At 43.9% G+C, this 14297-nt stretch overlaps 2 protein-coding genes across 2 annotated transcripts; both read right to left on the bottom strand.

Annotated features, from left to right (window-relative positions):
• Positions 1-645: 645 nt before the first annotated feature.
• On the bottom strand, positions 646-4375 carry LOC109742858 (wall-associated receptor kinase 5-like). Its single transcript, XM_073502570.1, has 5 exons — positions 3943-4375; positions 3673-3830; positions 2498-3255; positions 1930-1990; positions 646-1026 (listed from the first exon to the last, which is right to left on the bottom strand). Exons 1-5 carry the CDS (start codon positions 4373-4375, stop codon positions 646-648), a joined length of 1791 nt encoding a protein of 596 aa, XP_073358671.1.
• A 6194-nt stretch (positions 4376-10569) lies between these two features.
• Positions 10570-13751, bottom strand: LOC109742869 (wall-associated receptor kinase 2-like). Its single transcript, XM_020301961.2, has 3 exons — positions 12854-13751; positions 12116-12283; positions 10570-11967 (listed from the first exon to the last, which is right to left on the bottom strand). The coding sequence occupies exons 1-3, from the start codon at positions 13749-13751 to the stop codon at positions 10763-10765; spliced, it is 2271 nt and encodes a 756-aa protein (XP_020157550.2). The 3' UTR covers positions 10570-10762.
• Between the last annotated feature and the right edge of the window lie 546 nt (positions 13752-14297).

Raw genomic sequence — 14297 nt, 5'->3', positions numbered from 1 at the left:
AAAGTGGCCATTGCCGTCCAGTTCATCTGCAATATGTTGTGAAACCAAGAACGGATCTCCGTCAACCTGGCCATCTTGACCTGGTCGCCGCCGGCGATCTCCATGAAGTCGGCGTTCTCGCCGCCGGCGATCTCCACGAAGTCGGCGTTCTCGCTGCCGCCGATGTGCTCGATCTGCTGCTCCATCGAGGATCTTGCGTGGATGGAAGAGGGGGGGTGGATGTGGAAGATGAGAAGAGCAAAGTTGCGGCCGCGAGAAGGAGGAGAAGGCTAGGAGATGGCCGCGGTTGCAATGGTGATGGAGGAGGGGAAGGAGCACGGCGGCGGCTTTGCATTGGACGAGAGGGGCGGCGGTTTTGCATTGGAGGAGAGGGGCGGCGGTTTTGCATTGGACGAGAGGGCCCCACCTTGTCATATATTTCCTAGGACTAAAATGCCCCTAGACTAATAGTACTTTCGAGTACTTTCATCCGCGTACTTTTGAGTACTACGTATGTATGCGCCGTTAGATCGAGACAAACGAACGGCTCCAAAAAATGCCAACTACTGTAAAAGTTGTATATTTTTTTACGACGTTGTGTGACTCGTCTCGGGAATCATGTGTACTTATGCATCCATCGTCGAGGTACATGTTGCCTTCGTAGCCCTAGGAGCAGCTGCACCGGTACTTGGGGCCATTGGTGACGTTGAAGCACTCGCTGCGTGCACTCCGGTAGGCGAAGTCTGTGGCATTGCGGCTGGCGGTGCTGCAGTTTCCGACGCTCCACATGGCCCAGCTGAGCACGACCGACACATTGAAGTCGTCCGTGCGGTTGAGGAACACATGGTCGCTGTAGCTGAACCAATCAAGCTCGACGAGGAACACGTAGTGGCACGACGTGGTGTTGATGATGAAGGCGAGATCAGAACCGCCATTCTGCCCTGGCGGGAAGTTCCGTTGGTACGGCTCGAAGCAGTTCAGAACGAAGGGTATCCCAGCATAGCCACATGAAACACAACGTCGTCGAGGAGCCGACGTGGGACCGTGCTGATCAGAGAGAATATTGAGGGCGCAATTTTATTTAGATAGAAACGAAGCGGTAGTGTCAGTTCGGACGTAATATGTAATTTGCTGGAGGGGCAAAATCGTCATGTGAAAAATGACGAACCAAGAATATCACCTCTCTTTATAGTAGGTAGATTTTTCTTTTTTCAACACGTGTAATTTTTTCGTACACAGTGTACAATTTTCATATACATAAGAACATCTCTTTGTACACGTTTATGATATTATTTTTCAAACATATGATTTCATGTCTACTTTTTTCACACAAATTGTACATTTTTAGTATACATCTAAAACATGCTTTATATCATTTAACATTTTCCAAATACATATTAACACATGGCAAAAACAATACATGATTAACATTTTCTCAAATACATGTTTTTAAAATTTTGATGAATATGTGTTAAATATTTTTCAAATACACCTTGAAATATTTTAATGAACGAGATGATTTTTTTCAACTCTGCGAACACTTTCTACAATATATAAAGATTATTTTTGACATGTCACAAACATATTTTTGAAACATGTGAACAAATTTAAATATAACATATGGTATGAAACATTTTTTGAATTGCAAGAACATTTTTATAATGCATAACATTTTGCAGAATGTCATGTATATACTTTTTAAACGTGTGACCATTTTAAAGAAAGTAACATACATTTTTGAGTTGTGTAAACATTTTCCAAAAGTTGAGCAGACATTTTTTATGATGCATGAAATTTTTTTTAGCGATGAACACTTTTAAAAAATTAACTAAATTATTCCTTTAATAATATAAGTATTTAGAATTTTCATAATAATAATAATAATAATAATAATAATAATAATAATAATAATAATAATAAACATGTGTTTGACGTCAAACGTGATGAAACCACAAGGTCAATAAACCGGCCCACTACTGGCACCCTGTAGACGAGCTCGGCTTCGATCTCGCTAAAGATAAGACATAGAGTATCAATGTGCATGCACTCGCTTTTGTCCAGACCAAAGGATTGGCCTTGGGCTGCGCACATTGACATATGGCCTCGCGCGATTTTGGGCCCGTTATGTTACTTCCGAGGAGCACATCCGCTACAACTGTTTTTTTTTGTTTGGAACATTTCTATTTGTTATTTCAGTTGCATTTCTCTTTTGTTAATCAACATGCTCTTCTGTTCTCGCAAAAAAAATTATTTTCTAATTGAATTAATTTACATTTCTGCTGTTTCATCCATAAGATTTTACACATTTGTGTCCAACTTTAAAACGAGTCCCCACCAAACATTGGAACAATCTACAAATTGAAAGCTCTAGCATTTTTTTTTTGCTACAAGCTAAAAGTATATGTACTACCCTCTTCAAGATCAAGAACATCTTGCGGTCTGAACGTATCATGTTGTTGCTCTTCGCCAAGCAAGCTTTGCCCCTCCTTCGGATCGGCACCATGGGTGTCGTTGGTACCTCCTTAGAGCCTCCAGTTTCTCAGCAACCTCCTTCATTGATGGACGCTCCTCCCTGATCATGCTCACACAATGCATCACAAGGTGCGTTACTTCTTCCAACGCCTCTGGGCCCATCTTTGTTCTCACCTGGTCCTCAAGGAGCTCGTCGTGCTGGTCGGCTTTCACGGCCATCGTGAATCGGGAGACGAGGCTCCTGTCCTCCTCTGGCCCATCAAAGCACAACACCTTCTTCCCTGTCAAGAGTTCAAGCAGAACAACACCAAAGCTATAGATGTCACTCTTGTCTGTGAGCTGGCATGCCATGAGGTACTCCGGGTCCAGATACCCGCAGGTCCCTTGCACCAGTGTTGCAATCTCAGCCTCATCACTTGGTTGTAGCTTCGACGCCCCGACGTCAGAGACTTTGGCGGCGAGGCTGCCGTCGAGCAGGATGTTGGCCGTCTTGACATCGTCGTGGAGGATTGGGGGCGAGGCCGACGAGTGCATATATGACAGGGCCTCGGCAGACTCTGCTGCTATCCGAAGGCGGGTGTCGAGTGCCTTGTTGATGTCGAGGCCCTCGCCGCCATGGATGTAGTGGTACAGAGTTCCGTTGGAGACGTACTCATAGACAAGCATCGGCACCTCCACCTCGAGGCAGCAGCCGTGCAGTTTGACGATGTTCCGGTGGTTGATCTGGGAGAGGATGAGCATCTCCCTCGCAAACTCCTTGGTCTCGGTGGCCTCCATCATCTTGGACTTCTTGATGGCCGCCCACTACAGTATTGTCCTCCAGGACACCTCTGTACACAATGTCGTGGCCACCGAGACCGAGGATCTGGTCGGCGGTGAAGTTGTTTGTCGCCTTCTTGAGCTCCTCTTCTTAGAATATTTTGAACCCGCCACCGCCTCCCCCGGCAGCCCCACGCGTCTGCTGCTGCAGGATGACGCCTCCGTTGTGCTTGAAGAAGCTCTGCTTTGCCTTGATGAGTTTTCTCTTCTGTAGCCCCAAGTAGAGCCAGGAGCACATGAACACTGACAAGAACACCCCCACGCTCACTCCTGGATATGCCAAATTGCATACTTGATTATTAGTTTAGATTCCCGGAAAGAACATTATTCTTCAAAAGGATCGCCCAAAAGAATTTGCAGGACGAATCAACTAGATAAGTGGAATGTGTTACCTGTAACGACCTTCAGAGCTAATGTGAACTTGTCCTTCTGCCGGCAGCCATCCTTCCTGGTGGCATCTCCACTTGTCCCGGGAGGGCATTGGCAAGTGTAACTTCCCTGCGAGTTCGTGCAGACCCCATAGCACGAGTATTCGTCTTTCAGTTGGCAGTCGTCGATGTCTTCAGTTTGCAAAGTGATTTGAACATTTGACCAGGCAAATCGCAACCAAATGTAGTACGTAACAGAGCAGTTGCACTTTAGAATTGATTCAGGAATCAGGAGGGTGTGCACCTGTGCATCCACCGTCGAGGTAGGGGTTGCCGTCGTAGCCCCTGGAGCAGTTGCACCGGTACCCGGGGCCGTTGTCGGCGTCAAAGCACTCGCTGCGCGCGCTCCGGCAGGCGAAGTCGGTGGCGTTGCGCCTGGCGGCGCTGCAGTTGCCGACGTTCCGCACGGCCCAGTCGAGCACGACGGGCATGTCGAAGTCGTCGGTGTGGTTGAGGAAGACAAGGTCGCTGTACGTGAACCACTCAGTGTCGACGAGGAACACGTAGTGGCACGACATGGCGTTGCTGATGAAGGTGGGATTGTCGTCCTGGTGCGGCGGGAATTTGCGCTGGTGCGGCTCGAAGAAGCTGATCCCGGGCGGTATCGCGCTCTGGCAGCACCCGACGCCGGTGCACAGGCCCGGCAGGGCGTACCAGGATGGCCGGCACACGGACATGCAGCCGATGACGTAGTATCCGGCTGCGTCGACGAAGAAACCGAGGTTAGGGCAGCCGAGCGCCACCAGACGGTTCTCGGTGGACGAGAAGAGGTAGGCGCTGCCGAGGAGAGGCCTGCGACGCGGTTGTAGCGGCCGAAGACGGTGGGGCGTGGACGGTGTCGTCGTCGCACTCGAGCTGGAAGCCCCGGAGTCGGTCGTCGCAGTAGCAGCCGGCGCCGATGCCAAAGGGCTGGGGACCGTGATGTTGCCGCACCTGTCCCGGCACCCCGGCAGCGCCACGCGCTGAGCTGACGCCACCGCCAGCAAATGCAACACCGATCAGGAGAAGCAGTACATGTTCTTCTCTAGTTCGTTGCTCTGCTCCGATATATACTTACGCGGTCACGTGAGCTGTGTGGACGATGGAGATGGACCGATGGTGGATGTGAGTATGATTTGCGTAACCGCATGACCACCGGTCTTGCCAACAGGAGTAATTAACTACTCCCTCGGTTACAAAATATAAATCTTTTTAGAGATTTGAATATGGACTATATACCGATAAAAATGAATGAATCTACACTCTAAAATATGTCTATATATGTAGTCCATGTTAAAATCTCTAGAAAGACTTGTATTAGAATGAAGGGAGTATACTCTGAGTGCGGCGTTTCGGTGCCCAGGCTCATCTGCATCCGGTTAGAAAAAAATCACAAAAAATTCAAAAATATTGAATTGTAGAAAATTTATTGCGCGAGGTCAGCTCCAATTTTCAGATCGTTTGGACATCTAAGTAGCTCTCAACAAAAAAGGCAAATCGGGTCAGAACAGTGCATGAACAGTAACCTTTTTTACAAACCTTGAATTTGTCTTCTTTGCCGAGAGTTGCTCAGATATCTAAATGATTTGAAAATTAGAACGGGCCCCACGCATCAAATTATCTAACATGCAAAAAATTTGTAATTTTTTGAATTTTCTAGTATTTATTTTGATTTTTTTCTTCAACGAGGGTGCAGATGAGCCTAGGCTGAGAAGTGGTCTCCTACTCATGTCAATTGTCGCTGATTTAGTATAATTTTATATTAAAGGTACACTAAAATAACCTTAAAAGGTGATATTGTTGATAAAAAAAGTATCACTTTAGCTATATGTAAGTTGGCTGAAAATTAATTTTGGGTCACTCAATTTTTGGGCCATAGATTTCTGCGTTAAGATCCGTGTTGTTTTTTTTTCTGGGTTAATCTGTGTGTTTGTGTTGACCTTTTTATTTTTGACTGAGCACAGATTTGGGTCAGTCAATTCTTTAATGGGCCGAAGCCCATTCCAGTGCTCAGCCTTCTTATATCTCCTTTGTTTTTTCTGTTTTTATGTGTTTTTCCTTTTCTTTATTAATTGGTTTTTATTTTTTATTTTGTCGGTATTTATAGGATGCTTGGTGAGTGTAAATATAAACATACAAATACTATATAATATGTGCTAAAATTGTACTATTATATGATTATTCTTTGCATACTACAAAAAGTGCAATTTTGGTGTAAGTTTTTATTTATTTTATTTTATTTATTATTAAAGGAAATATCAACACCACTAGTTCATTCTCTTTTAGAAACTTTATTATTTTTATATTGTTTAAGTTTTTATTTCACTTTCACTCTATTTTAAGGTAATACCAATGTCACTAATTCATTTGTTCTTAGTTTTGTTTTGCAAAAAATCAACTTTTATATGCTTATCCTTGCATGTTTTTAAAAATCGCAAATTTTATGCATATTTTGTGCAAATTATGTCACTATTTGTTTCAAATTTTGTTCCCCTTTTTCTTTGTTCATAATTGGTAATTCCAATGCCACTAATTTATTCTTCCTTAGGAAATTTAACTATTTTGAGTTTGTTATATTTATTCATTTTCTTTCTTCTTAAAGGGTAATACCAATTTTAGCATGTCACTAATTCATTACTTCTTAGTAAACATGTTTTTTGCGAAATTACACTATTATATGCTTATTCTTGCATATTACTCCCTCCATTCCAAAATATAGTGCGCCCGCGTTTTTCGAGGTCCAACTTTGACCATAAATTTAACCAACGAGAACGACCGCGGCGGGAGAAAAAAATTATATAATTGAAAAGTTCTTTTGAACACGAATTCAGTGGTAGTGGTTAAATTTATGGTCAAAGTTGAAGCACGGGGATAGAGGAAGCGCTGTATTTTGGAATAGAGGGAGTATAAAAAAATACAACTTTTTTGTAAATTGCGTGCAAATTTTATAATTATTTTATTTATTTATTTTCACTTTCTTTCCTCTAAAAGAGTACATCAATGCCACTAATTCATTCCTTCTTAGAAATGCATTTCTTTTTTTGTGTGTGCAAGTATAAGTAAAAGTCCTAAATAATATGTGTGTAAATTATAGTATGCGAAAATTGCACTATTATATGCTTATTCTTTGCATATTTCAAAAATTGCAATTTATTGCAAAGTTGTGTGCAAGTTTTTAAAGGTTTTTCTTTTTCATTTTCTTTCTTCTTAAAGGGTTTCATTCTTTTTAGAAAATTTATTATTTTTATTTTATTTTAGTATTTTTGTTTTCTTACTTCTGAATGTGTAATACCAATGCCGTGAATTCATTCCTCCATAGAAAATGTTTTATTTATTTTGTTTTAGCTTTTAGTTCATTTTTTGATTTTTATTTTACTTTTGTAGGGGTAATACCGATGCCACTAATCTATTACTTTTTAGAAAGCACCTTTTTTGCAAAAAAAAAAATCACTAGTATAGGCTTATTTAGCCGAGTAACAAACTAGCCCAACTCAATTTGCCTATCAGGCCTATATGTGGTTGGCTTGCATGATCGATTCACAACCAAGCATCCAATGCATCATGGACTAATTTTTAAAAAAAATATCAACTGATCCGAATTAATGTAAATCAGTTCTGATAGAAAATCGACTTGCCCAAAAAGTATACTAAAATGGCGACAAGTAATTTAGATGAGGGAAGCGGATTAGGAGCACTCGGCGACGCAACACACTGAAATCACGTCCGCCCCCGTGTTCGCTGGGGATGCGTGCATCCTTTGACGTAATGATTTCTTACATGTGAATACCCGGCCAATGTGTACACCGGAACAGTTTGTACCTGGCCATTGTCATTCAATATATGGCAGTGTGGTGGGTCCATAGTGTTAATTGGTCTGTAAAGTTTCCAAAACAAAGACTCCATGGACGACTTTTGGACATCGCATTGATTGTAGGGTGTGAAACAGTGTCCGATTTAAATGTTGGTGTGTGAAAAAGTAGGCGATGAAAGTGTATGTGGTGGTAATACAAATAAATTTGTATGGCGCATTATGACCTGTGGCCGCGTGAAATGCACGGTACAAAACCGACAACCAATGTGACTAATAATAACACATATTTTACAAAAGGAAAAGTCCTGAGATTAGTGTAATGAAATTTCTTAGAATTACTATCATGAAGTTTTTGTGTTTTTAGTAAAAACAAACGACAAGAAATATAACGAAAATCTCTCAATATTCTTACATAATTTCCCAGGAGTTAGTATAGTAAAATTTTGATTTCCCAAGAAAGACATAGTTTCGTGGAATTTGTACCATGACTATTCCAAGAATTAAAATCTTATAACCGTGAAACCCACTATTTACTTCTATTTTCTCAGAATGAGATTCTCAGTTTTTATAGAAGAAAGATAATTTGACAAAACTTGGTTCCACATTTCCTAAATCTTGAAAATGATTTAAATCTTCCCCGCAAAAAAAAATAAAATGATTTAAATCTATTAAACATATTTTTCAAAAGTTGAAATGATTCTTAAAAACTTGGTAAAAACATACTTGTTTAAAAAAATCTTATTAATTATTCACTAGTCAGACAAACTAAATATTATTAGATGTGGTGTAAACGTGAGGCTCAACAAAATTTGCATGCATGTGGGACCACTGTCACATGTCATTCAAGACACCCACAATAACGCATTTATTATCCTCAGAGATCATTAAGAGTGTGCAGAAGGATACAACCATATACTTCTCTTAAAGAAAAAAATTCATCATCCTAAACTAAAGAATACACCCAAACTAATATAATGACATGGATCCCTATGCTTCTTTAATGGTGAGATATCATAGAGGTGAGTCGCCCAGTGTTCCTATGCATTTTCGAGATGGAGTAGCATTATTGGAAGAAGGAAGGAGGGAGATGCATGAACCGGGAGAAAGCAGCAATATTGAGGAAAGCGGGTTCGACTTGGCTGGTCTTCCATGGCGTGCTCGCGGAAAGTAGTCAAGTGGATCAATATTCAATTGCATATTGCCACTTAGCCATGTCACCATGTCTAAAACATCTGCTTAATAATGTTCAGCTTGACAAGATTGTCACAGCTCAACATTTTCTTTTTGTCTTTAGCGTGTTCGCTAAACAATAGAAATTTTGAAAAAGTGACCAATGAACAATGCAAGTTACTGTAATAACTTACAATGTTCCTTAGGTGAAAAATAGAGAAACCCTGAATATTTCTACAACGTACCTATCTAACCTTCGTAGAGGTATATATAGAGTACAATGGTGGAGAGACTTGGAGTACAAGAGAAGTAATGTATGATTTAAACCAATACTATCCCTATCTTTCCTTACCTCAAACCGAACTCAATTGTACTTCTAACACCCTCCCTTGGTCGTAGCTTGACAAGATTGTGGGTGAATTTGAAGTCTTGCGCTTCTGTCATATTCTCCACTTCGCCATCATCAATTATGCCTCTAATGTCGAATGGGTCGGTACCTAGGATGGTGCCTTCCTTGTCTTCTCCTCTGTAACCCCCGCCTCCCCGGCAGTCACAGGGGAGTGGCGTGGATGCTGTTGACTTGAGTTGTTGCCGATGTGTAGCTATAGACATAGTCCTTAATGTCGATGTCGATGTCGAGCTATCTGGTCATGACGACGTAGCCGCGATCGATGATGTAGTCGTCATGGATGAAGTCACACAAAGCCCGAGGCACAAAAACTGCGCTATGGCGGAGTTGTGGTCGTGGATGGTGCACCTTGCAGATCTCGGAGGGTGTTGTCGTCATGGACTATGCACCTTGCAGATGTCAGAAGGTGACGTCGTTGATGAATCCATCAATTCTGCCAACACCGGAGAAACCCATGAAGCACACATCGGTTTTTGCAGGACATTGTTGCCATGTAGGGGTCATCACTATAGTGATGTCGTGTCGATGCAAACATGGATGACGCGGTCAATGATGTTGCCGTGTCACAGTATTTGCCGTCATTGATGACGTGCCATGCAGACAAGTATGTCAGAGGACGCTAGAGATGTCCATCTTGTGGACGAGGCAGCAATTTTGTGTCAACAAAGATGTTGGTGAATAGTATACCATGTTCATGAAGACCTTGGCGATGAAGTGCAGTGATGGTGTTGCAGCGGCATGTCGACGACGAGGCATCACTTGAAGGCGTCCCTTATGGTGAGCTACGAGCTGAAGATGGGGCGCTTCGTCTGTGTGGTGTGTGGGTCTACTCATTGTCTTTAGTCCAAATCCATCAAATCTTGCAACATATCTTTACACACAAATTGATGACTTACATCAATTCATCCAATATTTTTCATGCATTGCATATGAAACTTTTCTTCAAATTCTCAATTGAAAACATTAGTTCATAGATATTGTGATTAATTAACAAAAACACACATGAATACTAAGCACTTTCAAGAAGGCCCTGATTTTTATGGAAGTACATCTTGCGTTCTTGTTTTCTTATACCTCTTGTCCATCTATAGAAAAATAATACCCCGCTCAAACCAACAAGCGGCATTGCCAAGGCAGCACCTAGTCCAATGGTAACACATGTGTACAAAATGTGTAAGTGTCTACCCCATAAGATCCCGTTTATATGTATATATGTATATATATATATATATATATATATATATATATATATATATATATATATATATATATATATATATATATATATATATATCAATCATCTAATATAAATAGAAAGGTATGTATATAGGTGCCATGTATATATACCTATATTGAGATTATTCTGTTTGGATGAGGTGCACTACATTTTCTCTGGATCATATTTTGTTTCAGAGCGCAGCAAATAAAGCCCCCGATGATATTGCGGTCTCGACATATTTTTTTTATCAAGACACTCATCAACATCTGCAAGTGAAGCACACTTTGATAAGTTGGGAATTTAGAGCAAAAAACATTCAAACAAACACACAATATCCCCAGGTAACACTAGAAATGTTATTAAGGATCTGGGGTGAAGAATATGCACATCAGTCAAATGATCCAGCTAGCCACCCCAACTCAATCACACATTTGAGTCACACATTGCAAAAGGGTCACGAACAACAATAGATGAATCTACATGCTAAATGTGTATGTACTGCCCTCTTCAACATCAAGCACATCTTGAGGTATAAACTTATAAGTCACATCACGTTGTTGCTCCCTGCCATGCAAGCTTTGCCCCTCCTCCAGACCTCCGGCACCAGCCTGACCCCATGGGTTCTGCTGGTACCTCCTCAATGCCTCTAGCCTCTCGGCAACTTCCTTCATTGCTGGTCGCTCCTCCCCACTCATGCTCACACATCGCATCACAAGATGTGTGACTTCTTCCAATGCCTTGGAGCCCATCTCCTTCCTCACCCGGCTATCAAGGACCTCATCGTGTCGGTTGGTTTTCATGGCTGTCGTGAATCGGGACACGAGGCTCTTGCCCTGCTCTGGCCCATCGAAGCAGATCACCTTCTTTCCTGTCAGAAGCTCCAACAGAACGACACCAAAGCTATACACGTCACTCTTGTCAGTCAGTTGGCATGTCATGAGGTACTCCGGGTCCAGGTATCCGCAGGTGCCTTGCACCAATGTCGCAATCTCGGCTTCATCACTAGGCGCCAGTTTCGACGCCCCAAAGTCCGCAACTTTGGCGGTGAGGTTGCCGTCGAGCAAGATGTTAGCCGTCTTGACATCGCCGTGAAGGATCGGGGGCGAAGCCGATGAGTGCATATACGATAAAGCCTCTGCCAACTCTGCCGCTATCCGTAGACGGGTTTCGAGTGCCGTATTGGATTCGAGGCCCTTGCCGCCATGGATGTAGTGGTAGAGGGTGCCGTTGGAGACGTACTCGTAGACCAGCATTGGCACCTCCACCTCAAGGCAACATCCGTGTAGCTTGACGACGTTTCGGTGGTTGATCTGGGAGAGTATGAACATCTCCCTTGCGAACTCTTTGGTCTCGGTTTCCTCCATCATCTTGGACTTCTTTATAGCCACTATGGTACTGTCCTCGAGAACACCTCTATACACAATGCCGTGGCCGCCGCGACCGAGGATCTGATCAGCAGCGAAATTGTTGGTCGCCTTCCTGAGCTCCTCTTCTGAGTATATCTTGAACCCACCACTGCCTCCCCCAGCGGCACCACCGTAGGAACGCATCTGCTGCTGCAGGATGACTCCTCCGTTGTGCTCGAAGAAGCTCTGCTTTGCCTTGATGAGCTTCCGCTTCTGATGTCCTAGGTAGACCCAGAAGCACGTGAATAGTGACAAAAACACCCCGACGCTAACTCCTGGATATGACACATCGCATACTCAATTGTTAGTTTAGATTCCCGTGGAGGACCAATGATATTTTTGGATAAAATAAATATGTTAATATCAAGAACAAATGAAATATGTGTAATATGTCACGAGACGACCCAAGATCCGTGTGTGTACCTGTAACAATTTTGAGAGCCAAGGTGAACTTGTCATTTGCCCGGCAGCCGCTCTCCCTGTAGGCATCTCCACTCGTACCTGGAGGGCATTCGCAAGTATAGTTTCCCGGCGTGTTTGTGCACTCACCGTAGCACATGTATTCGTCTTTCCGACGGCACTCGTCGATATCTTCAGTTTGCAGAGCAATTTCAACATCATTTGGTCAGACAAATGATCATCACAAATATAGTAATAGAAGTACAGAAGTAGGAAAATACCCTTCGGCTCCCGCATTATATACATCCTATATGGAGATTTTTTTAAATAATTAAACAAAAAGTTAAATTAGTTCAAAAGTATTTTTAGATTAAACTTGACTTACTTGCGCACTAGTATAGAAATTTTCACAAAAAAATCCAATGTTGACTTCACAATGAAAAAGACAAAATTTATTTGCTATTATAGATCACTATTCATGCTATTTTGACCGATAATTTGTCTTTTTTGAAAAGAAGTCAAAAACAAATTTTCTTTTTATGAAACTTTTCTCACTAGTACAATGAAAGGTCAAGTTTATTTCAAAAATATTTTCAGAAAATTTTGATTTTTTGTTGAATTGCTAATTATTTTTCCGTATACAAGGTACATATGTATGCAGGAACCAAACGTTCCCCTCCTGAAGTAACATAACACTACTACATTTAAAAATAAAATGTTGGTGTCGTGTGACTCGACCGTGTCAGGAATCAGGATGTGTACCTGCGCATCCGCCGTCAAGGTAAGGGTTGCCGTCGTAGCCCTTGGGGCAGCTGCACCGGTACCCAGGGCCATTGGTGGCGTCGAAGCACCGGCTGCCCGCGCTCTTGCAGGCGAAGTCGGTGGCGTTGCGCCTGGCGGCGCTGCAGTTGCCGACGTTCCGGACGGCCCAGTCTAGCATGAGCGGCACGGTGAAGTCGTCGGTGCGGTTGACGAAATTGTGGGAGGCTTGACCGTCGAACCACTTGGTCTCGACGAGGAACACATAGCGGCACGAGGTGGGGTTGGTGTTGAAGACGACGGTGTCCTGCTGCCCCGGCGAGAAGTTAAAAAGGGTCGACTCCCAGTAGTCGGCGCCGTTGGGTATGGCGCTCTGGCAGCAGCCGACGCCGGTGCACGAGCCCGGCAGGGCGTACTGGGACGGCCGGCACACGGACGTGCAGCCGCTGACGTAGAAGCCTCTGCCGTCGTTGAAGTAGCCGAGGCTGGGGCAGCCGAGCGTGACGAGGCGGTTCTTGGTGGACGAGAAGAGGTAGGGGGTGCCGGAGACGGACATGTACTCCGTAACCCTATCGACGAGTTCCCACGTGGAGTTGTAGCAGTGGCGCGTGGCCCTGAGGTCGGTCCGGGCCTCGCCTTCGAGGGACAGCGCGGCGAGGTGGTAGCCGTAGCCGACTACGGTGAGGCGCGGCGGCCGGCCGGGGCCGGAGTCATTGCAGTCGAGCTGGAAGCCCGGCTGGCCGTCGTCGCGGAAGCAGCCGACGCCGATGCCGAAGGGGTAGGGTACGCTGACGTTGCCGCACCTGTTGTGACACCCCGGCTGCGCCACAAGCTGAGCCGAGGCCGCTGCCGCCAGCAAAGGCAGCGCGATGAGCAGCAGCAGTATGGTGGTGGTCGCCATGCTTGACATGCTTTCCACGGGTTGGTTGCTCTGCTCCGATATATACATACGCCGATATGATGGGTGGGTGTGAATGCGATGATTGTTTAGGATTATAGGAAGATGAAAAGAAGGAAGGAAGGAAGGAAGGAAGGGGAGGAGAAAGCACGCAGATTTGACCATGCTCGTTCTCCATGGCCCAACCCAACTTGTCAAGCGGGTCCATATTTTTTTGCTTGAGCCTCGTCGGCATATATATAGGAGTACAATGATCAACTTGAAGTACAAGACAAGGAGGAACAAATCCTAGTCTATCATATACTTCCTAATATACATTATACTCAACATCCCCCACAGTCACAATGGTAGCGACGCAGATGATGAGACTGGAGAAGAATCGGAAGGCAAGCCGACAGACACCCCCCACAGTCGTAACGGTCGATACATCGCGGAGTCGTGGCTGGAGTGGAAACCGACGAGGTTGCTCAAGCAAGGCGGTAGCCCTTTGTGCCGTTTGTCGAGGTAGTCGAGAGCGTAGGTGGTGTAGCCATAGTCGAGGTAGCCGTG

The sequence above is a fragment of the Aegilops tauschii genome, chromosome 6 (assembly GCF_002575655.3).
Source record: "Aegilops tauschii subsp. strangulata cultivar AL8/78 chromosome 6, Aet v6.0, whole genome shotgun sequence".
Taxonomy (NCBI): Eukaryota; Viridiplantae; Streptophyta; class Magnoliopsida; order Poales; family Poaceae; genus Aegilops; species Aegilops tauschii.
Note: the sequence above shows the minus strand (reverse complement) of the source record. Positions and strands in the feature narration are given on the sequence as shown.